This window comes from Microcaecilia unicolor, chromosome 2 (assembly GCF_901765095.1).
Source record: "Microcaecilia unicolor chromosome 2, aMicUni1.1, whole genome shotgun sequence".
NCBI classification, from domain to species: Eukaryota; Metazoa; Chordata; class Amphibia; order Gymnophiona; family Siphonopidae; genus Microcaecilia; species Microcaecilia unicolor.
Genome location: NC_044032.1, coordinates 623,665,068 through 623,692,122, shown reverse-complemented (window position 1 = coordinate 623,692,122; position 27,055 = coordinate 623,665,068). Strand labels below are relative to the sequence as shown.

At 42.0% G+C, this 27,055-nt stretch overlaps 1 protein-coding gene across 4 annotated transcripts in view; it reads left to right on the top strand.

Moving 5' to 3' along the window:
* The window catches only part of HHIP (hedgehog interacting protein), a 334,884-nt gene extending 311,158 nt beyond the window's left edge, over window positions 1-23,726 (top strand). The window contains exons 14-15 of one of the 4 annotated variants that reach the window (XM_030191688.1): window positions 18,242-18,275; window positions 23,499-23,583. In XM_030191688.1, the coding sequence (XP_030047548.1) occupies window positions 18,242-18,246 (5 nt within the window). In that variant the 3' untranslated portion in view covers window positions 18,247-18,275; window positions 23,499-23,583. The other 3 variants (XM_030191684.1, XM_030191687.1, XM_030191686.1) reach the window with 3 other exon arrangements.
* The last annotated feature ends 3,329 nt before the right edge of the window (window positions 23,727-27,055 follow it).

Below are 27,055 nucleotides of genomic sequence, written 5' to 3'. Positions count from 1 at the left end.
GTATAAGTCTGCCCAGCACTATCCCCGCCTCCCAACCACCAGCCCCGCCTCTCGATCTTGACTACGCTCCTGAGGATCCATTCCTTCGGCACAGGATTCCTTTATGCTTATCCCACACGTTTGAATTCCGTTACCGTTTTCATTTCCACTACCTCCCGCGGGAGGGCATTCCAAGCATCCACTACTCTCTCCGTGAAAAAATACTTCCTGACATTTTTCTTGAGTCTGCCCCCCTTCAATCTCATTTCATGTCCTCTCATTCTACCATCTTCCCATCTCCGGAAAAGGTTCGTTTGCGGATTAATACCTTTCAAATATTTGAACGTCTGTATCATATGTATTACTAATGTATTACTCATATGTCCTTATGGTTTACCGTTTAATCCACATATCCTTATTACCAAAAACCTTTTCTTTTTTTGGAAAGAATGGATAGATAAAGGAATTCAGACTGTTCATGACATACTTGGCCCTTACAATCATCTTCTTCCATTTCCTGAACTTCAGCATTTCTTTTGTTTATCTGATTCACAATTCTACAAATGGATACATCTTCATCACTGCTCATCTACAAAAGATTTGGTGACTGAGTTGGCTGATGTATTACCTACCATTCATCAATTGGCACAATCTTTTTTGTAACATAGTAACATACATAGTAGACGACGGCAGAAAAAGACCTGCACGGTCCATCCAGTCTGCCCAACAAGATAAACTCATATGTGCTAGTTTTTTGTGTATACCTTACCTTGATTTGTACTTGTCTTTTTCAGGGCACAGACCGTATAAGTCCGCCCAGTACTATCCCCGCCTCCCAACCACCAGCCCCGCCTCCCACCACCGGCTCTGGCACAGACCGTATAAGTCTACCCAGCACTATCCCCGCCTCCCAACCACCAGCCCTGGCACAGACCGTATAAGTCTGCCCAGCACTAGCCCCGCCTCCCAACCGTCTCTGCCACCCATTCAAGGCTAAGTTCCTGAGGATCCCTTCCTTCTGAACAGGATTCCTTTATGTTTATCCCACGCATGTTTGAATTCCGTTACCGTTTTCCTCTCCACCACCTCCCGCGGGAGGGCATTCCAAGCATCCACCACCCTCTCTGTGAAAAAAGTTCTTCCTGACATTTTTCTTAAGTCTGCCTCCCTTCAATCTCATTTCATGCCCTCTCGTTCTACCGCCTTCCCATCTCCGGAAAAGGTTCGTTTGCGGATTAATACCTTTCAAATATTTGAACGTCTGTATCATATCACCCCTGTTTCTCCTTTCCTCCAGGGTATACATGTCCAGGTCAGCAAGTCTCTCCTCATACGTCTTGTAACGTAAATCCCATACCATCCTCATAGCTTTTCTTTGCACCGCTTCAATTCTTTGTCTTCTGGTCACACTGCTTCTGCTATATATAGACTGTTGATCGATATCAGATACAAAGAAACACATGGCCTTCAACAGTCCTTACAAGAAGATGCTGGTTACAACCTTTCTGAAAAGCAATGGTCCCACTTTTGGTTGGTTACATTGAGACCATTGGCTTTGGCTTCTACCCTATAATCCATATACTTTTTATCTCATAAGACTACATGGACACCAAGAAGACTCTTTGCTGCAGGCCTATTAATCTCCAATAAGTGTTAAATCTGTAATACACATATTGGCACCTTTCTCCACATGATATATGAATGCAAAGCTGTCAAGTCTTTTTGGACTGATATCTGGCAAATTATTCAAAAGACGTTTAATCTTGTTTGTGGTATTTCTCTCTCCATTGTCACATATTGGCGCTGTTCTCCACATGATAAATGAATGCAAAGTTTTCAAGCCTTTTGGAATGATATCTAGAAAATTATTCAAAAGATGTTTAATCTCGTTTGTGGTATTTCTCTCTCTCCGTTGTTATCTTCAAGTCCGTGTTGCCAGGTTTAGACCTTCCTGACTCCCACACTAGACTCTTTGACATCCTGCTCACCATTGCCCACAAGGCGATCCTAACAAATTGGAAATCTTATCATGTACTGAATGTTCACTTTTGTTGGCAATCTGTTCTGCATCATCAAAAACTGGAATTTGCCTTGGGTAAAAAATATGGTACACTTCTCAGTAAAAGGAAACTATGCTTTTTATTGGATCAAAATAGAGGAGACATGATAGAGACATTTAAATATCTCAAGGGCATTTATGTACAGGAAGTGAGCCTTTTTCAACTGAAGGAGAGCTCTGGAACGAGGGGGCATATGATGAAGTTAATAGGGGATAGGCTTAGGAGTAATCTAAGAAAGTATTATTTCACAGAAAGGGTGGTGGAGGCGTGGAATGGCCTATTGGAGGAGGTTGTGGAGTCGAGGACAGTGGCAGAATGTAAAAAGGCATGGGATAAGCATTCGGGATTGCTTAGGAAAAGGAAGAGTTAGGGGTTAAAGAGGATGGGCAGCCTGAATGGGCCATATGGCCTTTATTTGCCGTCATATATCTATGTTTCTGTGTTTCTAATTTAACTTCTACCAGACTATTCTATTTTTCTTTCTTACATCTTGGGGGGTTTTTTTCTTCCTTCCATCCCTAATTATACGGCATTTTCTCCAATCACAGTGTTTCCTATAGTCAACATAATTGTATAACTGCACTTTTGTACTTTTGTTCATTGTATTACATGCTTATTGTGTTCCATCTTTAATAGGTATTATTGTTCTTTATGTAAATGTTATATTAAAATTTTCAATAAACTATCTGGAAAAAAAAGGATAGAACAGTAAAAAAAAACCAACCTAGAATTATTCTTTTTGTTGTGTCCTGTTTTTGAAATACAGGGTTTTTAATGTAGTTAATCAGACATTTGTAAATTTCACCCTTTTTTTTTTCACTTTGGTACTTGCAGTAGAAGAATGTGCTGAGGGAAGGACAGGCATGACACATTGGTCTTTCTGTGAGTGCTTGTATTTAAATCCTCGTAAGCCAACATGGACAGTTGCCCAGAGACCTTGATTTAATACTTGATGGACAATAGCTTGTCTTAAAAAGTGCATGCACAATTATACACAGCGTAGATGCCAATTGGCAGTCTATTGAGAGAGGCCTCTGGATTAAATTAGCATGGAGACCAAGTTGCCCTCTTACCCCAGAATAGGGCGGTTGCTTCTAGTCACATCAACATTTCATTGGCTAAGCAGTGAGACAAGTGTTGTGGTGAACCTAGTAGCAGCCTGCCTCTTTAGGTTAATAGCAGCCTTTTGTCTCCTCTGCTTTCTATCCCTTGTCTTTTATGGAGTTCCATTCCAAAAAGCTCCACAATTAAAAAAGAAAAAGTCCTGACAACCATTTTGTTCAAATGGCCATAGCATCTAATTTTCCCTTAGTCAATACTGGTGCCAAAATGTGAACTCTTTTTTTAACAAGCCAGCAGTCTATATCTGTAAAATCATGCATTTTCAGTAGACATGGGGACAGCAAAACAGAGTTAAGAGCAAATGCCAAACCATTTATTTTATATAATTGAATTGTCCAGATGCAAAGTGTTTTTCAGCGTGTTTTTGAATGCAGTTAACCTTTTTTAAACTTCCCAATATCAGCTTGCATGGTTTAGCAGTGGAGTAACTATCTTATTAGTCGAAATCATATGGCTAAGAATCATAACATTTGTACTCACACCACTTCCATTCACAACAAGACAACACAAGCCTTTAATAATACATTCAAATTATAAGTCATCACAATTTTAATTCTTTCCAGAATTTTGGCCACAGCTTTATTATTTATTTATTTATGTATTTATTTGTTACATTTGTACCCCGCACTTTCCCACTCATGGCAGGTTCAATGCGGCTTACATAGTAGTAGAATTACAAAGTATAATGCAGTAGTAGAATTACAAGGTATAATGCGGAGTAATGGGGATGTGTGGGTAGGTAATAATATAAGGGAGAGGGGATAGAGGAGGTAGGAGGAGGGGTTAGTATTAGGTTAGATTGATATAATCAGGGATAGGGTCAGGATAAGCATAGGGAAAATTATAACAACCATAACAATATAATAAAGTCAAATTTAATTCCAACCTTCTTTCAGAGTGGCCTATTAGCTAACCCTCCACCCTTTCAGATAGTCGATATCGCCTAGCTGCCCTATCTGTCCACCATATGAATCCATATTCTAACCCAAAGAAATTCACCCCATGAAACCTGTAATGTCTCCAGTCCTTGCTTCAACCTGTGGCAGCATTGCATACAAGTATACAATAACACAATATTATATTGTTTTAAATCCTTCATCACCCATATGGATGGCTGCCCTGGAATAGGCCTGCCCCCTTTTTTCCTGCCAAAAGTGATGACAACTACAGCTTGTCACCGCATCTCCCCCCACCCCATGCTTAGCTGTGGGCCAAACATAAACTAAAGATTGATTCCAACAAGTCTTGAACTGTTCATAAAAAAATATTCTGCCCAATAGACCAATGAGTACCATAAAGACAATAGAGCCCTGGACAGTCAACTGTTAGCAAGTCATGCGTAAGCACCATACCACCTATGGACCCCCAAAATGTGGACACTTCTGCATTAACTCATTTATGGAGGTGCTCCACAGCCTTCCATTGTTTGGCATTCCTCCACACAATTCTGTGAATGATCTGGGACAAGATCAGATGGGTGCAGGTAGAAATGGAAACAGCAACCAAGAAATCCCTTTTAATTTGCCTAATCAAGTCATAAATCATTACTCCCTATATGCATCAGAATTAAGTTAGGATAGGAAAATTGTTGAGCCTCCAGCAAAGTTGGTAGCAGCTGATCCCAACACATCCCACAAAGTTCAAGCCACTGAATTGTGATGCCCCATGCCGAAAGGCCAAGATATGACCACCATCAATACTCTGGAGCATGCTTTCCAGCCCAGAATATAAAGGAGTGCCCGCAAAGCCATATGCAGATGTTGACAGGTAAAAAAACAAAGCACAGAAGCTAAAACAATTAAGAAAACAGAATAAGTTAGCAGGACACATCTCGAACATAGCTCAAATATCTATTGGATACTCAACACCCTAACTGGCAAATAATTGCTGATGACTCACTCCTGCACACAGCAAATGACACTGCCCCAATTCTAAAAGAATGTGTCCCAAACAAGGATGGGTCCATTCCCACCAAATCCAAAGCTTTTTTTAAGCATTGCAGCAAATCAATAACACATCAAAGGATTATTTCACCAGTATGAACATGCCAATAAAGGCCGCACGTAGGATAAATTTTCATATAAGAATGAGACAGTGCTACTGGACATATCTCAGAAGAAGCAGACACATGCAACTGAAGCCATACACCGTTACCCATCTGTTTGGCTTTTGAGCGTTTGATACACAAATACAGCTTCTCAGAGGTCAGTCGCACATCAGACAACAGAAGGCCCATCCAGCCTGTTGCATACTGAGAGGGAGCAACTATCTCACTCACATGCATGACCTCAAAAAAGCCACAGAAGAAGCCAGACTAAACAAGTTGTCTTTGAAAACAGAGAACAAATATGCATTAAAGCACCCAGGACCACCTGTAAAGTCACTGATAAAATAGAAAGGCAACCCAGCTTGACATTCACATCTTGCCAACCCTGAGCATACCCAGACAGCAGTTTATGAACTAAAACTGAAGCTGAAGGATCATGCCAACCCTGCTATTTTGAGAAAAACACCACACCCGCCAAAGACTGAGCCACTACACCAAAAGACCACTCAGCTGCTTTGGCGAACAGAATAAAATTAACAACCCTTCGCTCTTCAACCAGAGGATAACTGCTTCTGCATAAATTGCTGAAAACAACACCATCCAGCTCAATAAGCTCTCCAAGGGTTCAAAATAAGCCTGCTGTAAGACAGGACATATACATAGTAACATAGTCAATGACAGCAGATAAAGGACCTGTACGGTTCATCCAGTCTGCCCAACAAGATAAACTCATTTTACATGGTATGTAATACTTTATATGTATACCCGAGTTTGGTTTGTCCCTGCCTTTCTCAGGGCACAGACCGTAAAAATCTGCCCAGCACTAAAAGTTCTGAAGCTAACGTCAAATCCCCTTTAAATTTACACTCCAGCCCATCCATATCTATTCAGTCACAATCAGGGCACAGACTGTAAAAGTCCGCCCTGCACCTGTTTTACTCTCCAAATACTGGAGTCACCACCCAATCCCCACTAAGATTCCATAGATCCATTCCTTCTAAACAGGATTCCTTTGTGTTTATCCCATTCATGTTTGAATTCCATTACCGTTTTCATCACCACCTCCCACCGGAGGGCATTCCACGTATCTACTGCCCTTTCTGTGAAAAAAATACTTCCTGACATTACTCCTGAGTCTGCCCTCATTCAACCTCAATTCATGTCCTCTAGTTCTACCACCTTCCCATCTCTGGAAAAGGTTCGTTTGCGGATTAATACCTTTCAAATATTTGAACATCTGTATCACGTCACCCCTGTTTCTCCTTTCCTCCAAGGTATAAATGTTCAGGTCGGCAAGTCTCTTTCATACGGTTTGCAACGTAAATCCCAAACCATTTTTGTAGCTTTTCTTTGCACTGCTTCCAGTCTTTTACATCTTTAGCAAGATGCAGCCTCCAAAACTGAACACAATACTCCAAGTGGGGCTTCACCAACGACATGTAGAGGGGCATCAACACCTCCTTTCTTCTGTTGGTTATACCCCTCTCTATGCAGCCTAGCATCCTTCTGGCCAAGGCCGTCACCTTGTCACATTGTTTCTTCACCTTCATATCCTCTGACACCAAGACCCCAAGGTCTCTCACCTAAGCGGAGTGGAGGAGTGGCCTAGTGGTTAGGGTGGTGGACTCTGGTCCTGAGGAACTGAGTTCAATTCCCACTTCAGGTACAGCTCCTTGTGACTCTGGGAAAGTCACTTAACCCTCCATTGCCCCAGGTACAAATAAGTACTTGTATATGTAAGTCACATTGAGCCTGCCATGAGTGAAAAAGCACAGGGTACAAATGTAGCTACAATAAAATTAATCAAGCTTACTAATCTCTCCCCTTCTATCTGGTATCTCTCTTTTGGGTTTCTGCACCCCAAATGGATCACTCTGCACTTCTTGGCATTAAATTTTAACTAGTCACCACTTCTGGGGTATAGATCTCCCTTCAGGGTTTTTTTTTATTTACCAAATATAAACCAATAACCCCTTCTATTATGTAACCTATACAGTGTATATTACTAAGTAACTCTACTTCACCAATCACCAATCCTTTTTTTTTATATGTTTTTTCTCTTGCATTCAGAATAGTGCTCAGTGACTGGAAAAACATTTCCAAACTGACTAGCAGCCATATATAATGCTTTCCTTGTGGTACATCATTGCACTCCACCTCCTACCTATCTTGTATGATGTTTTACTTCAAGTGTAAAGAATCTACCCACTTCTATGTGTGGTTTATTTGTATACTATATGAATACTCCCACACTTATACAGCCGCTTATCTTAATATTTGACAAGGTGTTACCACTCTCCAGAAATGCTCTCAGTCACTTTAAATAGTGCAGTGCTATAAATCAAAAAAAAAGTTTTGGAGTTCACTAAACCAGTTCCCGGTTGTCATCCGTTGTTGGTGCCCTACATGCGAGCATGTTTCGCCGTAGCGTCATCAGAGGAACACCATTCTATAAAAATAAACCAAATACAGTGTAACTAAAAAAACTCATTCTACTACGAATGCAATTTTCACTTTCTTATTACTCATGTACACATTACTATCTTACTAAACAAATGATTCAGAATGTTATCATTATATATCTCTTAATGGCTACCTTCAGGCAGGAACAGCTTGCACTCCTCTCCCTCCAACGGCCAGAACGCCGGTACATGCGTGATAGATACACCCACACTGCCTTACACAAATTTAAATCCCCGATAGGTGGGACACAGCCCACCAATCAATCTCCTTATTCAAACCTGACGGGATTACCGTGCGCCACTGAAAATGAAGCGAAACATGCTCGCATGTAGGGCGATGACAACCGGCTGCTAGTCAGTTTGGAAATGTTTTTCCAGTCACTGAGCACTATTCTGAATGCAAGAGAAAAAACATATAAAAAAAAGGATTGGTGATTGGTGAAGTAGAGTTACTTAGTAATATACACCGTATAGATTAAATTTTAACTGTCAACACTATTTTTTTCTGGGTTAACTGTTTGTTCTGGTTTCACTTTTACTTATCTCTGAGTATCACATTGAAGCCCTTTTTTGTCTTTTTTATTTGCTCTTTTCATACAATGAACTTTATGTGTGATTATTTACTTAAAATAAAATAATTTTAATGTGCAGTGCTCAGTTATCACCTGTTACAACAGAAATGGCTTTTCCTAGTAATGGTGTATACCAGACATCATAGCACTGCTGCCCTACCTCCCTCCTTTAATTCTCACGCCTTTGCATATTATTTAGTAACAGAGGACTTCCTCTATTTCTACTATATTCACTTATCGTATGGCTGCAGTGTTATCCCATGTTGACGCAGAGTTAATCATAAATTCCATTAAGGATTCAGTTTCTAAATGGTCTCCTTTGTACCTTAGTTGGTGGGGTAGATTGGATACCATCAAAATGACGTTGTCTCCTAGAATTAACTATGTATTAAGTATGCTTCCAATCACATTTCCTGTTAGTTTTTTTTTTTTAATTGACAGGATTCTTTCACAGTTTTTATGGAAATCCAAATCTCCCCGAAAGTGGTGTCAGATTTCCACATTAACCAATCATTTTAACCTAGGCTATGCTCCCAGAGTTTTGAGCATTATTACACATTTTGAATTGCAAACGAGTCGATCTTCTACTTGGAGTGGATTAAAGCCAGAAGAAAGTCTACCCAGATTTTTGTTTCTTGTGACCATATTAAATGTAGACTTGACCCTGTAGAGAGATGTCAAGGATCATAGCTTCTACACCGTAGCTGCATCGGTAGCCCAGTTGAGATCAGCCTCTGTGAAGTTTCATTTGAAAAGGGATTCCTGATGCAATATTTCAGTCTGTCCTTCAGAATCTCCTTGAGGTTTAAAATCAAACCCAAAAAATTATATTAAACAAAAAGGCTCATTCCCACCCAAAATAGGTTTCAGTGGCGTTCCATTGTTGGTCCTTTTCATATATGTTTTCCCCTCTTTTCTGTTGAATGCAGAATTCCCTTTTGTGAGGAGAGGAGCATGGGGAGCAATACTGGATAGGAGAAAGTAGAAAGACAAGAGCAATTCTGAAAAGGGGAGAGAGAAACGGCAATACTGGATGAGAGGGGGAGAGAGAAACACAGGTAATATTGAATGGGGGAAAAAGAGAGACAGGGGCAATACTGGATAGGAGGGGGTGTCGAGAGAAACAGGGGCAATACTAAATGGGGGAGGGGGAGAGAAAGAGAATGGCCCAGATGCAATTCTGCATAGTGAGGGAGGGAGGAGAAAGAGAGAGATGGGAATGCTGGATGGGAGGGGATAGAGAGAGACATGAGCAATTCTGGATGAAGGGGAGAGAAAGAGAGACAGAGCATTGCTGGATGAGAGGAGAGACAGGACAGTACTGGATGGGAGAGAGAAAGAAAGACAGACAGAGCAATGATGGATGGGGGGAGAGAGAAGCAGGTGTAATACTAGATGGAGGAGAGAAAGAGGGAGCAATAATGGATGAGAGGGGAGAGAGAGAGGCAATACTAGATAGAGTGGAAAAAGAGAGAAAGATGGGGCAATGATTGATGGGGAGGCAGAAAGACAGAGGGGGGGGGGGGGCAATGCTACATGCCAGGAGGCACGAGAGATAGACAAGTAGACAAGGGCAATGTTGGATTGGGGGGATGGGAGAGACAGAGAGGAGATTCTCAAAAGCAAGAGGGGGAGAGAGACATACTCAGAGGAGATTCTGGATGATGGCAGGGAAGGAAAGAGAGAAACAGAGAGAGGAGATGCTGGATGGCAGGGGAGAAAAAGGAAAAAGTGAAAGACTAGAGAAGAAGAGGAATGGGAAGGTTGGAGGTGAGGAAAAAAACATGGAAAACTAGGCAGATGCAGTAAAATAAGGGAGACTGAAGACTGGATAATAAGAATGAATTAAATCTGTGTGAATACAGAGGCAGAAAAAATGGAAAAAAACTGAATATAGCACTTCAATGTTGGAGCTGAATGTGGTAGAGGAAGTGAAGAAGGTAGGAGGAGAAAGAAAAAGAACAAAATGGATAGGAGACCCTTGAAAAGATAGAAAAGCATTAACCAGAGACTGGGACCAACACAAAAGAAGACAGGAAAGAGTAACCAGGGACCAAAACAATTCAAAACATTAAATGGCCAAACAGCAAAAGAAGTTCATTTTTAATTTAGGATGAAGTAATGTGGTTAGCTGTGTTAGTCTATATTAAAAATTAATAAAAATACAAGAAAAATTGAAAGGTAAAAAAAAAAACGTTTTATTGGACTAAATACATTTTTTGGCTAACTTTCAGAGGCCATGACCTCCTTCCTCAGGTCAGGAGAGTGTACTACTGTTATGGTATGATGTCCTGACCTGAGGAAGGAGGTTTTGGCTCCTCATAGGTAGTCAAATTTTTTTTAAATTAGTCCAATAAAAAAGCACAGCCCTACTTTATGGGGGGGTTTTTTGTTTGATTTTTTTGCTTCATATTTTTGTGTCTGTTTCTTAATTTTGAATGCATTGTTTCAAATGTTTGTTTTTGAAATTTACACCTGCTGTCCTTATTTACAGCCCCCCCCCCCCCCCCCCCCCCCGTTCATGGATAAACATAAAGTAGGGAGGGGAGCATGCATTACTGTTTCTATTTCTCTGGTGTTGTACTGTATGCAGAATCTGGCATCTTGAGGGGTCAGTTTAATTTTTGTCTACTTCTCCTGTACTTTGTGAGGGCCTACCTGTGCTCGTGTGTGAAATAGCAACAGATGTCTGTGTAAGATTGGTCTATATTAATCCATCTTAGGGCCTCTTTTACTAAACCACACTAGTGATCCCCATGCAGCAAATGCAATGAGCGGTTTATTAAAAAAGAGGCACTTAGCTTTCTGATAAGTGTATTGATGTTCTACTGCACTGAAATGTTTACAGTGCTGCCTTTTCCTAGGTAGGCCCTTGTTGTGTAACTCCAGGAAATTAGTGCTGTTATGGTGCAGTAGAACTACTTTTTAGGTTCTACGTGACTTTTGTAGAGTCTTGTGTTACTTCACAGTATGCTTAGTAATGGATTTTGGATTTAGCTCATACCTTTTTTAGCACTGTAGGTATTTTCCTGTACCTGGTGGGTTTAGAATCTAAAGGGCCCTGTTACCAAACTGCGGGAAAAAGTGATCTTAGTGTGTCCTTATGCAAGTCATTTCCACGCACTAGGTTATTTTTTCTCTGGGGTAAAAATGACTAATTTTTCTATTATCCCTATTAATGGCCACATGCTAATTTTCCCATTGGCACATGGCCATTAGTGCATGAGCCCCTACTGCCACCTATTATGTAGGCAGGAAGGGCTCATATGCTAAGCAAGCACTAATTGGTTAGCTTGCGGCAATGTAGCCCACTGTTTCTACTACTCCTACTACTACTTATCACTTCTATAGCGCTACAAGGCATACGCAGCGCTGTACACCATATATGAAGAGACAGTCCCTGCTCAAAGAGCTCACAATCTAAATATGGAATGTTGCTAGTGGAATAGCAACATTCCATGTAGAATCTCAAATAGTAGCAACAGAATCTCCAATAGTAGCAACATTCCATGTAGAATCTCAAGTAATAGCAACATTCCAGAATCTCAAATAGTAACAACATCCCATGTTCCACTGCACTAACCACTAGGCTACTCCTCCACTAGCAACATTCCATCTAGAAGCCTGCCCTTGCAGATCAGCAATGCAGCCGCGCAGGCTTCTGTTTCTGTGAGTCTGACATCCTGCACGTTTCTGTCAGACTCACAGAAACAGAAGCCTGCGCGGCTGCGTTGCTGATCTGCAAGGGCAGACTTCTACATTACTACTACTACTACAACTACTTATCACTTCTATAACACTACAAGGCATAGGCAGCGCTGTACACCATACATGAAAAAGACAGTCCCTGCTCAAAGAGCTCACAATCTAAATAGGACAGGCAAACAGACAGAACAACTAAGAGGTAAGGGAATTAAAGAGGTGGGGATAAAAAGGTACAGGGCAATTGAGTAGTGGTTAGGAGTCGAAAGCAACGTTAAAGAGGTGGGCTTTTAACCTGGATTTGAAAACAGCCAAAGACGGGGCTAGACGTACAGGCTCGGGAAGTCTATTCCAGACGTGAGGTGCAGCGAGATAAAAGGAACGGAGTCCTCCCAGACCCATGCCCAGCTCTAAAAGATTTTTTTAAATGTAACACACACACAGCCAAAAATTACCACGAGACACCTCAGCGTGCCCCACAGTAAGCCATTTTTTGCTGTGGTAAGCACGCGTTGGTGCTTACTGCAGCTTAGTAAAAGGGCCCCTAAATTTGTGGCAAAGAAGGGTTAAGTGTCTTGTCCAAGATCTCAAAGATGTTGGACTGGGGTGGCAGGAATGACTGGGAGCCCAGTGCTAAAATACCTGCTTATATGTCCAGAATACTGCAAATATTTTTTTCTGTGTAATATGTTTTATTATTTTGGTGCACTATTTTGATTGTTTTTGGTACGTAACTCCTAGAGTGTATTCATTAGTAACAGAGGTACTGGGAGGAGAGCGGGGAGACAGCTGGTACAGCTGCACCAGAGCCAAACAGTGAAGGAGTCCTTTCTTACTGTGTTCAAAAGTGCCCTATTGTCCCATTGCTGCTGACACAGGTGTTGCCACCCCCCCCCCCCCAAGGATATTTACATGCTCCACTTTGCCTTGCCCATATCCTACTCTAGCCCCACCCCATACCCTCACCCTAATCCCACTCCACTTTAGCCTCCCCAAACAGCTGAGTCACCAACCGCCTATGGTGTCTAGACCAGTGGTTCCCAAACCTGGTCCTAGAGGCATCTCAGCCAGTCAGGTTTTCAGGAAACCCACAATGAGAGAGATTAGCATGCACTGCTTCCACTGAATGGAAATCTCTGTCATGAATATTCATTGTGGATATACTGAAAACCTGGGGTGGCTCCAGAACCAGGTTTGGAAACCACTGGTCTAGATTATAGACTTGCCCTTATTACTCCCACCTTCATCTCATCTCAGCAGGCACAACATATGCAGGTGCCTTTAGCAAGTAGTTTCTGTTTGTAAACTAGTAAAAGCATCTCCATAGTTGCGAGTTGCGACCATGCAGGCTATTTGAAAATTGTTCCCCCAATTGTTTAAAATTAGCTTTTTTTTGCAGCGTAATAGTCATCACACTGGTCCTGCACACAACTGGATGCTCTGCCAGTTGTGAGCTTTTCAGATTGAATAAGCCTCCTTATTGGAGGATTCCCCAAAAAAGGACCCCTGTGGCCTCAAAAGATTGGGTTCTTCAATGACTGCAGTGTAATTTCACCTCAAATGTAGATTCTATATATGGTGCCCAAAAACTCCACACGGAATTAAGCATATTCTATAAAACTTAGGCACAGTATATAGAATACGCTTAGTCGATAATGTAGCGCCTCAATCTACGGATGTGTGTTTATGCCAATAAAAAGCTGGTGTATATCTGCACGCGTAAATTTAGGCACACTGACCCGTATTCTGTAACTACACACTGAAATTTTGGAATGCCCATAAATACACCCATAAACACTCCCCTTTTAAGCTATGCACGTTTATTTTGAACTGCGCGCTTTACAATTTAGGCACAGTTCTTTATAGAATATGCATAGCGATTTCCACACATAAATTGTAATTATTGCCAATTAGTGCTCATTATTGCTTAAGTATTGTTAAAAACACTAATTATCTTATTAAGCTGATTAGGTTGCGCACGTATCTCCATGCAGAATCTAGGCACCATATATAGAATCCGGGGGTAAATGCCTAGAACAGTTTACTAAGGGGCAGTGGCGTAGCTTCGTGGGGCCAGGGGGGACCTGAGCCCCCGTAGATTTGGTCCTGTACCCCCCTGCCGACGACCCTCTCGACCCCCCCCCTCCCACCACCAACCCTCCCCCGCCATCGCCATGGGCTAACTTTGCTGGCGGGGGACCCCAATCCCCGCCAGCTGAGGAGGTCCTCTTCTTTCCGCGAAGGCTTTGTTCTGTTTCTGACGTCCTGCACGTTGTACATGCAGGACATCAGACTCACAGAAACAGAACGAAGCCTTGCAGATCAGCCAGCGAGGTCCTCTTCTTCCGGCGCAAGGCTTCGTTCTGTTTCTATGAGTGCAGGACATCAGAAACAGAACGAAGCCTTCGCGGGAAGAAGAGGACCACCTCGGCTAGCGGGGATTGGGGTCCCCCGCCAGCAAAGGTAGGCGACGTTGTGGGGGAGGGTTGGCGGCAGGAGGGGGGGTCGAGAGGGTCGTCGGCAGGGGTCGTCAAAGTTGGCGGCGGCAGGGGTGGGTCGATAATGGCGGGGGGTCGGCGGCACTGGAGGGGGCTAAAATGTGCCCCTTCACCTCGGGCTCTGGACCCCCCCCCCCCTTCTGCCAAAGTCTGGCTACGCCCCTGCTAAGGGGCTCCATAGTTGCCTATCCCCTGGATTCTGTATATCACGCTGAGATTTCTGCTTGGAAATCGAAGCATATTCCATAACAATACACGTAACTTAGAGGCCCTTTTCCTAAGGTACGGGTGGGCTAACGTGTGTGTACCATGCACTAAATCGGCACTACCGCTAGGATAGTGCATTCGCCCAGCAGTAATTCTAGGTTTGGTGCATGCCTAATTCCACGGTAGACAATAATTTTCTATTTTCTGTTTTCTATCGTGGGGGCCGTTCCCAGCAGTAATCAGCAGGTGGCGCTTACTGCATTGTTACTGTGCGGGTAGCGTGTGAGCCTTACTGCTAAGTCAGTGGGTGTGGGTGGCGGAAAGGGCTCAGGCCATAAATAGCATGATTATAGAATACACCTGCTCTGCTCCTAACTTAGGTGCCGATATTTACACCAAGTTTTAGTTTTTATTTATTTATTTGTTTATCACATTTGTATCCCACTTTTTTTCCCACTGATTGCAGGCTCAAAGTGGCTTACAATAAGTACAGTAATAAAGTTGCAATGCAAATAAGTACAGTTTTGCAAATTAAGAAACAAGGTATGAATAACAACTGAAACAACAATAGTTATTAAATAAAATAGAATTATTCTAACAATTAATCAATAATAATAGTTGGCATAATATGGCCACGCCTAGAGTTAGGCGCTGTCATGGCTGTTCAGCATATTCTATGTACTGCATGGAAATTTAGGCTTATTCTATTAAGTACACCTAAATTAAGGCATACTTTATAGAATGCGCTTAGATGAAGTTCACTGGCGCCAAATTTTTAGGCGTGATATGTAGCATCTAGTCCTATGTGTCTATAAGACAGGCATAAAATCAGTGTCTACCTGTTAGAAAATGACCCTGTCCCTGAAACTACCGTATTTTTCGGACCATAAGACGCACCTAGGTTTTAGAGGAGGGAAATAGGAAAAAAAAAATTTTCCTCTTTCCCTCCTCTAAAACCTAGGTGCTCTGCTCCGGTGCGTCTTGTCCGGGTTTCGGACCTCCGTTCCAGTACTTACATGATTCCATGTGCCCTGGTGGTCTAGTGATGTCGGGGCAGGAAAGAGCCCCCTCTTTCCTGCCCATCGCGCTGCTCTCCGTGCTCCTCAATGCTTTCTGACGGTCTCGGCGAGATTCAAAATGGCCGCCGAGAATCTCGGCGGCCATTTTGAATATCGCCGAGACCATCAGAAAGCATTGAGGAGCACGGAGAGCAGCGCGATGGGCAGGAAAGAGGGGGCTCTTTCCTGCCCCGACGTCACTAGACCACCAGGGAACACGGAATCCTGTAAGTACGGAACGGAGGTAAAAAAAACGCTACCTTCGGACTATAAGACGCACCCCCCATTTTCCTCCCAAATTTTGGGGGAAAAAAGTGCATCTTATAGTCCGAAAAATACGGTAACTATTGCCCCCTACCCTTGTCTTCACGGATAAGCATAAAGATTCAAATCCACTTAATGACACTCACTGGGCTTTCTTTTGCATATGTAACTTCTGTTAGAGGATGGGCACAACAGTTTTCTTAAGTCGTTGACGACCTGTTTAAATCACAAATGTCCGTACATCAGGTGATAAACTACAAAACCAAAGATATGAACTAAATGCCTGCAACTAGCAATACCTTTAACTTTTCTCTTTACACATTGTTTTATTATACATATTCATGATGTGATATATTCTTATACTTGTATAAGAGAACCCTCGGAAGATACCACTTATACATCAGGTGAAGCACTTGTATACAAGCTTCTTAATAGCTTGTGGAAGTAAATGGTATATCTGTGGATATTTTGTTTCTACATTATGGGGGTTTTTTACGTAGGCGCGCTGGCGTTTTTAGCATGCGTTAAAAATAGGCACGCGGTAAACGCTAAAGACCTCAATGTATTCCTATGGGCATCTTTACCGTTTAGCACACACCTATGTTTAACGCGCGCTAAAAATGGCAGCGCACCTATGTAAAAGACACCCCTATGATTCTTGGGGGAGTTTGGGTTTTTAGTTTTTTTTTCATTAAGCCACACTGAGCCCGCAAAAAGTACTACTACTACTACTACTATTTAGCATTTCTATAGCGCTACAAGGCGTACGCAGCGCTGCACAAACATAGAAGAAAGACAGTCCCTGCTCAAAGAGCTTACAATCTAATAGACAAAAAATAAATAAAGTAAGCAAATCAAATCAATTAATGTGAACGGGAAGGAAGAGAGGAGGGTAGGTGGAGGCAAGTGGTTACAAGTGGTTACGAGTCAAAAGCAATGTTAAAGAGGTGGGCTTTCAGTCTAGATTTAAAGGTGGCCAAGGAAGGGGCAAGACGTAGGGGCTCAGGAAGTTTATTCCAGGCGTAGGGTGCAGCGAGACAGAAGGCGCGAAGTCTGGAGTTGGCAGTAGTGGAGAAGGGAACAGATAAGAAGGATTTATCCATGGCGCGGAGTGCACGGGAAGGGGTGTAGGGAAGGACGAGTGTGGAGAGATACTGGGGAGCAGCAGAGTGAGTCCATTTATAGGTTAGTAGAAGAAGTTTGAACAGGATGCGAAAAAAAGTGTCATTAAAAAAAGGTGGGAAAATGTGGGATACAAATGCAATAAATAAATAAATAAATGTATACATTTTCTGGCAGACTTTCAAAATTCCTCTTTTTAAAACCACATTGTTTTTTGTAGTGCAATGAAGAAAGCTCTCGGTGTTAATTGAGAGTAAACAAGAGCATGTACCTTATTGGGCAGTTGCTGACCGGTCACCAGTTTCAGCACAAACAGTTTACCGACTGTGGTTGAAAGGATAAAGGGAAAATGGAGGGAGCAATATATGAAAAGGAATTTTTTGCCTTATACATGTTTGCATAAATATGCATGTTATCCAAACACTGTGCCGGTGTGCTGTGAAAAAAAAAAAAAGCATTTTGCTTGGGATTTAAACGTGATCACTGTTGTATAAATGCATATATACTGACAGATCCATGTATACACACTATATATATGTAATATATGTTTTATGTATAATGCCTATACATTCTAACAAATATATTTCTGTATTATGTGAAAATTTGAATTGTTGTATGTTAATGAAGTTGTAAATGCATAGAATTGGGTTTATTGTTAAACTGTGGATTTAATGTTTTTTTACACAATGGTTGTTTAAGTATATAATTGGGTTTTTTTTTAATTTAATATATTTTATGTAAAAGCATGCCTGAAATTCTGGTGAGATCAGTGTTATTCTATGATCCATAAACTGATAAAATGTATTAAGCCCTATTTTACAATTTAATAGATATGAACTATTTTTACAAAATTATGCATATTTCAGTATTGTTTTTAAATCGTTGTTTACAACTAAAATGCATAAATTAAAAGAAAAGGAACCAGCATTACTATCACTGAATTCAGAAGTGTCTGAAAATATTCTTTATGTCTGCAATTTTTAATATTCACACAGCCAGGACAGCCATGGATTTATGAAATGTTTGTCAGATTCACTTTGTACAAATTTTAATCTGTTTTATTTTTTACAAAATGTGAATTGTAAAGCTGCTAATGCCTCTCTCTGTTTGGGAACTATATCTTTTTGTGTATATCCTTCTCTTTCTAGATTAAACCTGAGCGCAAGAATGCATTGTGAATAGGTCAGTGGACCTTAGAATAAAAAAAAAAACCTGCTGCTTTATTGCAAGATGTGTGTGCATGTGTGTGTGTGTGTGTACGTATGCACTGGGGCAGTAGATACTTGAGAGACATTGTCCTAATCTACTATTCCGTAGCTGTGGGACAAAAGCTCCTTTCATACTGTAAAGGGGAAAAATTAATGAGCAGTTGCATACGTCTTAAATATTCTGGACCAAACACTTTCAGGAGTTTCTCCCATTAGCTCATATGAGGAAAACACTATCCCCCCCCCCCCCCCTCCCCGTTTACTAAGCCACGCGGCAATGCCAACACAGCCTATTCAAAGTGAATGGGCTGTGTCGGCATTACCGCACCGACAGCCACTAGCGCAGCTTAGTAAACAGTGAGTTATGTTTGCAGAATGGTTTCAGCTTAGTAAACAGTGGGGTATGTTTGCAGAATGGTTTCCTACATTCTGAAATTGATTCACCCAAATTCCTTTTGCCCTCTGGAGGGAGAACAGTGTAAGAATTCTGAATGACAACCCAGAGTTCCCCCTGCCATTGAGTAGCTGTGTTTTGCATACAAGGTCCTACTTTTCAGCTCCTACTTACTTTTATTCAAATGAGGCCCTGCAATGTCTTAGCCTGGGAAGATACATTTATAGCATGCAGGTAAAAACCCCATCACAGATGCTCCGTTAAAGCTTTCCACCTATATTCATAAAAGCATCTTTTTGCTCAAACATACACCTGACTTTTCTTTGCCTCCAACATGCCTCAGATTCAAATATATATTTACTCCTGTTTGAGGCTGATGTAAGCCTGATCTAGAATCCTGGCATTGTCACAGCTCCTTTTAAATTTATATGATAATCATCTTTACACATTTTAAACTTTATCATACTTATAAAAAAAAACAGAATATCAAGCATAAATAAATATCTAATATAAACAAAGCCTTTCCTTTTACTTTATCAGATAATTTTCACCAAAAGTTATGAACAACTTTCTCCCGCTGATAAACATTAGCAAATGTTTTCTGTACAAAAGCTACTTGTAAACAGTGGTGTAGCCACAGGTGGGCCTGGGTGGGCCAGGGCCCACCCATTTAGGGCTCAGGCCCATCCAACAGTATCACATGGTAATGAAACTGCTGCTCTCCATAATACTGGCACCTTTGCATGCTCAGTTCTCAGTGCATGCCTGCTGCAGACTACCAAGGTGGGGACTGGAGAGAAGCGTTTTCCCACCAGCTGGGATATTTTTTTGATGTGGGGGTAGGGGAGAGAACATTTTGTGCCCACCGACTTCTTGCCTAGGCCCACCCAAAATCTGCTGTCTGGCTACGCCCCTGCTTGTAAATAATCAGTACTAGTTTTCCTCTTGAAGATCATGGCACTCAACTTTTAGAAAGCATTTTGGTCTCCCTTCATTCCTACATTAGCCTATGAAATATGTGTGCTGTCTCTCTAAGTCTAATTTTATTTGCCTCCACAGTTTTATTCCCCCTCTCCTTCTTGCATGCATTCGAGCATACCTCATGTACTCACGCTTGCATGCCATACACTTCTTACGGTATATCCATGCAGTAGTCTGCAGATATACACCTCGTTTCTATTCAAACAACACAAATCCATTGACTGACTTCTAAGGGGTCGTTTTACTAAAGGGCATTATCCCCCAACTTCTATAAATGGCGCTCAAAATTTGCATGCGCCCAATTTGCATCCACAATTTAATTGAATAACAACCCCAATTAGTGGCAATGATTGCCCAGTAACCATCAATTATTGGCACTAATTGGCAACAATTTTCATTTATGCCCACATCTTCCTAGTTGGTATTCTATAAAGATGCATGCGTAATTTGTAAGCGTGAATACAAACAGGGGGCACGGGCAGGTCAGGAACACTGCTACAATTTGCATGCATAGTGTTATAGAATACAGCGCAAGGATTTACACTAGGTTTCAGTTGGTGTAAATCCTCTTGCCCAAAACTGGGTGCGGATCCCGGCGCTAAGTTCTGTTCTATAAATGGTGTCCAACTCAAGAGTGCTGTTTGTAGAATAGCACTTACCCCCGGATTCTATATAGCGCACCTATGGATCCGCACCGAAACCCAAGCGTATTCTGTAACAACGCGCGTAACGTAATTGGCCTAACAAGCTAATCAACATTGTTAACAGCAGTTTACCAGCAATAATGAGCACTAATTGGCAATAATTAGAATTTAACACATGCAATTCCCTAAGAATATTCCGTAACGCAGTGGGCCTAAATTTTAATGCGTGCAGGCAAAAAGGGGCATGGTTATGGGCATGGAAATGGGTGTTTCGTGGGCGTTTCAAAACGTATGCGTGTTGTTTTAGAATATGGTCCTCTGTGCTTAAATCTACGTGCTGGGATTTGTGCTACGCTTTCTTTGGTGTACATGGAGGCATGTAGTTTTAGGCACTAGGATACCAACTAAGCATATTCTATATACCGTGCCTAAATCTAGGTGCTTAGGTAGAAATGTTTTCCATGAGGAGTTTCTAGACGCCATATATAGAATCTGGCTTTTAGCACTCATTTTTGGAATAGCTTACGCAAAAGTCCCACCATTGCATCCATAACTACTGAACTGTAACTATCTTAACGACATCATCAACTCTGTTACCCCTTCCCCTTCTCTGCAATTACTCACTGATCTCTCCTACTTCCATGTACTTGATTGTTTCTGCCGGGTTGATGTATGCCTGTTCAGACTGATGTAACCCACATTGGCCCTGCCCATGGTGGGAAAATGTGGGATATAAGTGCTATAAATAAATAAATTTTTAGCAAACAAATTTCACTGCCATTTACTGAATTTAGTCCTAAGCCCTTAATGCACAATTACCACGCAGTAACAGACTTCCATAGAACGTGTTAAAGCATTTTGTGTTATTTTGCCTGTTTGCACGTGCTAACCTACATGTTACTGATTTTTTTAGAAATATTTTTGGGAGGAGGCATGTCTTGGGTGGAGAGTGGGCAGTCCCTGTTATCCAGCTAGTGCATTATGATTAGCTGCGCCTTAACTGGATAAGGCAGATAACGTGAATATTAGCACCAAACCTTTAATGAAAACAAACAGAAATGGCCCTTTAAAATGCCACGTTCAGCTTGGGCTTAGCATATGGGAAAGTCCCATGTGAAGCCCAGATTTTACCACAGCTTAGTAAAATGGCCTCTAAAATGTTATCTATTTATCCAGAGACACACAGTGGCATACTGCGCTGCTAAGAGTGGAAAGCAGAACTCATTCAAGATAACTACATGTAGGGGTGAATTCTACATCTAACGCTCAAAAAAATCAGCGCCTAAAAAAGGGCTATTCTATAAACCGCACTTAAAGTTAGGCATGGTTTATAGAATAGCGCTTACGCCCGGGAATCAACCCTAACTTTAGGCGTGGCCATTTGCACCAACTACTGCTACTACTACTACTACTTATCACTTCTAAAGTGCTACAAAGCATACGCAGTGCTGTACACCATACACAAAAAAGACAGTCCCTAATACAGGCACACAGACAGAACAACTAAGAGGTAAGGGAATTAAAGAGGTGGGAATAAAAGGTACAGGGCACGTGAGTAGTGGTTGGGAGTCAAAAGCAAGTGAGAAGTGGTCAGGAGTCAAAAGCAGCGTTAAAGAGGTGGGCTTTTAGCCTGGATTTGAAGACAGCTAAGGACGGGGCTAGACGCACAGGCTCGGGAAGTCTATTCCAGGCGTGAGGTGCAGCGAGATAAAAGGAACGGAGTCTGGAATTAGCAGTAGAGGAGAAGGGGACGGACAAGAGAGATTTATCCACAGAACGGAGTACCCGAGGGGGGGCGTAGGGAGAGACAAGGTTGGAGAGGTACTGGGGTGCGGTAGAGTGAATGCACTTATAGGTCAGTAAGAGAAGTTTGAATTGAATGTGGAAACAGATAGGGAGCCAGTGAAATGACTTGAGGAGAGGGCTAATGTGAGCATAGCGACTCTGACGGAAAATGAGTCGCACAGCAGAGTTTTGGACTGATTGAAGAGGAGAGAGATGGCTAAGTGGGAGGCCGGTGAGAAGCAGGTTGCAATAATCTAGGCGAAAGGTGATAAGAGTGTGGATAAGGGTTCTGACAGAGTGCTCGGATAGGAAGGGACAGATTTTGCTGATGTTATAGAGAAAGAAAAGACAGTTTTGGCAATCTGCTGAATGTGAGCAGAGGAGAGAGAGGAGTCGAAGATGACCCCAAGGTTACGAGCTGAAGAGACAGGGAGAATGAGAGTGCCATCCACAGAAATAGAGAAAGGGGGGAGAGGAGAGGTGGGTTTAGGGAGAAATATGAGAAGCTCGGTTTTGGCCATGTTAAGTTTCAGATGACGTTGAGACATCCAGGCAGCGATATCAGATAGGCAGGCTGATACATTAGTCTGGATGCTGGTTGAGATTTCGGGGATAGAGAGGTAGATCTGGGAGTCGTCAGCGTACAGATGGTATTGAAAGCCATGGAATGATATCAGAGAGCCAAGGGAAGAAATGTAGATGGAGAACAGGAGAGGACTGAGAACAGAACCCTGAGTAGTGGGATAGAAGTGGAAGAGGATCCACCAGAGTGTACACTAAAGGTGCGAGGTGAGAGGTAGGAAGAGAACCAGGAAAGAACAGAGCCCTGGAATCCAACTGAAATGTGGTGCAAATCTTCACACCTATATTAGACGCCTATCTCCATTATTATATAACTACCCGTGTAAGTTTTAGGAACACCACCGTTTCGCCTGTGACCCTCACATTTCCGCTCCCCTTTTCTGACCTCACGCATAAAATGTAGGCATGGATCCTGCACCTAAATTTACATGCATATATTTTTAATTAAATTTAATTAGTGCCAATAATTGCTTGTTAAGCCAATTATAGGCACTAATTAGCTCGTTATTCAATTAAATTACATGCACAATTTGTAGCAACTCTTATAGAATTCGGGGGATAGCACTGATCAGCACTAATACACAAAGTCATCTCTCAGTCAGAAGCTAATGTTAACATCTACAGCCACACTTCTTCACAGCACGCATAAAACCTGGCGATTTGTGCGATGGTTGATACAGTGACCAACTTTTCCAGGTCCTACATGATAGTCAGGATAGAGGTCTGGGTGAGCTTTTGTGTGTTGCGATCTGAGGGTAGAGTGACGCGAGTGTTGTAAGTGATGTTATATTATTTTTTTATGTATTTGTAGGCGACACTGATGGCCCCCTCTTGTCCTGGCTGCTATCTTCATTTCGACACCCAACTACAGACTCAGAAGACTGCTTCAGTGGTACCCAACATTCCACCAGGTCAATTATCGGTTTCACATCTGGAGTCCTGAAAAGCCATTTCCACTATGTGAACCACATTGCAGGCTTTCTGCCACTGACTCCTGCCAAAATGTGCAATAGCCATGAAATCTTTTTTTCGAAACCCGCTTTACACATTCATGATGTGTTTCCCTATTTTCTGCTTACTATTTGCACAATAAATAAAAGGTATCTATTTTTTTAGTATTTATCCATTTTCCCCCTGTGATTCCTATGGAGTAGGGACTGGTAAGTGTTTTTGAGGATATTTAAATAAGGCAGCATAGTGATTGAGGGGTAGCAAAAGTGTTCTTACTTCACCTAATTCCAGACATCCATGTAATTCTGCATATAGGGGAAAGGAATAATGGGGGCTTATCTTTTAATGAATAAAAAGCTGGAAACGTGACGTGACACAGAACAGGGACCAGTCCAAAAGCCCTAAAATATGGAAGGCCCCTGAGTCACTTTTTATTAACATAGGATTTGAATATTTTTATTCCCCAAGGTCAACAAGTATTTCTGTGCTGGAAAATGTTTGGGTGAATGTAGCCTTGATTTTTGGATGCCTTGAGCCATCTCTTTGGTACATGAGATCATCTCCCCATGCTTTTAGAATCAGAAGACCATTCCATCGACAGATTGTACACGATGATGAGTAGTATGTTATATTTTTTTATATGGCCTGGTAACTCATAACAAATGAAACCCAAAGTGATTTATGAAACTTTTTATCACAGTGTACACCTGTACATAGAAGTTTACACAAAGCTATATCTTAACAGTAGCTGCTCCTGTAGAAAACGTATTTCAGAATCTGTTTCCTGTGATAATATATGCTTTTGGCACTAACTTGCACCTACTGCCCAAGTGAAAATAGAAGATTATAAGGCATAGATCAGAGGCATTGGGCTCATTTCAGTGGTGGACTACACATACTAACAATATGTGTGAAGTGGACTCAGGAGGAGAGCTAGATCCACTTCTCATATTGCAGAAAATCATAGGGAAGGCCACTAGTCAACCACATGCACACGTGTTGTCCTGCTATGGATTTACAGCCTGTCTCACTAACACAGACTATTCAACAATTACTGTGGATTCTTTTGGATTCGTATTAAGTAAATGAGACCTTTATTAGAGGTGCTAAAATGTACAATGGTTAAGATACATATACAATGATTAAATCATCTAACTAAAAGAAAGCTATAAGACAGATATTTACATATTATACATACAACATCACTGGTCAGGAATTTCAGGCCCTTATCTCATCAGCTGGGAGGCCTGTTGCAGCAAAAGCCCAAAGTCTCCTTATGACCAGGAACAAGTCCTCTGCGCAATACGTCTACCCTCAAAACTCTGCTACAACAAGCCCCCCTTTTTATAAGACTTAGAACTCATATTCAGAGCTAAGGAAAATTACAGAATGCTTCTCTGTTTAGGTAAACAAGCCATACTGTGGGAACGTGGTCACATGTTTTCCAAGTCCAGGTGGCCAGGCTGAACTCCGAAAACAAACACCATCCTCCTCTTCACATACCAAATTAATTAGAGCTGTGTCTTATCTTCTGCATTCCAACTTATTTTTGTATTTACAAGGAAAGTTACTTTCGGTCAAAGACAGAAGATTTCAGAGTGTATTATCGGACAAAGCAGGGTTGAAAAGCAGTCCTTTAGATCTTCCATTACACGTATATACACATGCATCCAACCCATGCATGCTCCTAGCCAGTAGTCACTAATGCTCCAAGCATGGAGTCCCAGCAACAACACTGGAACAGTACAAACACACCAGGAGCCACTACCTTTTATCCCCATCCCACTACTCTGCACTGATAGCCTTCACCCAGGGCAGTTGAGATCCCCAAACGCAGAACCACAACTATCGGAGGCTGCTATTGCTCTCACGTTCTGTACACTCTGCAATGTTTCCTTCCTGCTGTCCTTACAGGGTTTTTTTTTTAGTTATTATTATTCAATAAAGCAAGAGCTCAGTCTTCCACTCACACTCTCTGGATTTTGACTCAGGAATGATATTTCTTTCCCTGATTATGAGAGCTGCTTCAGTACTCCTGGCATTCACGATTTTCTGTTCTTCTGCCTCTGAGCTCTTTTTTCCTTTGACTACCTAAATGCCAAGTTTGTGGTCACTCGTGCTGTGCTGCCTCCCATCCAAGACAAGAGCAGCTGATCATGATGAGAGTAGTAACCACACTCCTGCTTCTCATTTCATCAGGGTTCCTTCACTTCAATGTTCAGTCATAAATTGCTCCTGCTCCTCCTGCAGGTTCTTAAAGGGACAGCATCCCCAACAAAGAGGATAAATTTAAAAAGCAGCAGGAAGCTATTTTTTTGCTTGTGCATTCTGTGTCATTCACATTTTCTTTCATCAGAGCATTAAAGTGATCTGGATGCAGGGTATCCGTGTGCGTATCCAATATAAGTTGAATTTGTGGGGCAACATTCCTGAGGTCAAAGGCCTGAATTTTGGGTCGAAATGGTATATGAGCAGTTGATACCTCTGTTGTAGATAGTGGCATCAAAGTAAAAGGTATCAATAAAGCAATGATGCTGACCTGTAACAGACGTGGATTGATAAGGCACACAAGTGGGTGACTCTTCCAGAGTTCAGAGCTTGGTATACAGTTCTGAGCATACATGACCCTTTCCAAGTGCAGCAGTCTCAGTTCTGCAGCTGTTTTCAAAGCAAGCAACTCTCAGGGAAGTGGAAAGAATAGCGTGCCTTATGAATCTTGCTGTCTACGGAAAACATCTGTTATAGGTGAGCTGGGCTTTTTTTGAGGGGGTACTTGGAGGTACTGAGTACCGGCACCTTTTCCATTGTCTGCGAAAAATTGACCTATGGACCCCAAGTTTTAATGAAAGAGCTCAGGCTTTAAACACCAATTCTGCCTTGTTATAGGTTCTGTGACTGATTGCAGGGGGCCTGGCTATTGTGGGATGGATCCTTCAGTGATTACCCCACTCTTGAAGGGTGGCCTAGCATTTGAGTACCGGATCCTTTTTTGCTAGCAAAAACACACTGCAGGTGAGCGACATTGTGGATTAAGTCAGGTGCACAAGTGAGTGACTGTCAAACTGAGGACTGCTCAAGGTTTCATATTGTCTTACCGACCAATATTCAGAGTGATTTAACTGTGCAGAAAAGGCTGCTGCATGGTTAAATTGCTCTTCCCACCCCCGTCACTGATATTCAGTGACACTGAACTAAAGAGTGCCACTGAATATCAGCACAAAATGCCGTGGCACTCTCTGCTTAGTGCTGAGGCGGTCTGAGAGCAGAATCAGGGTAGACAGGGAAGTTATCCAGGCACCACCGATATTCAATGCAAGGTGCACAGATAGCTATCTGGCCATACAGGATGGCACAAAGAGCAGTCCTAACAAAGAAGGTTTTATGACAGGAGTCGGCATGACATCAAAAAGATGAAGC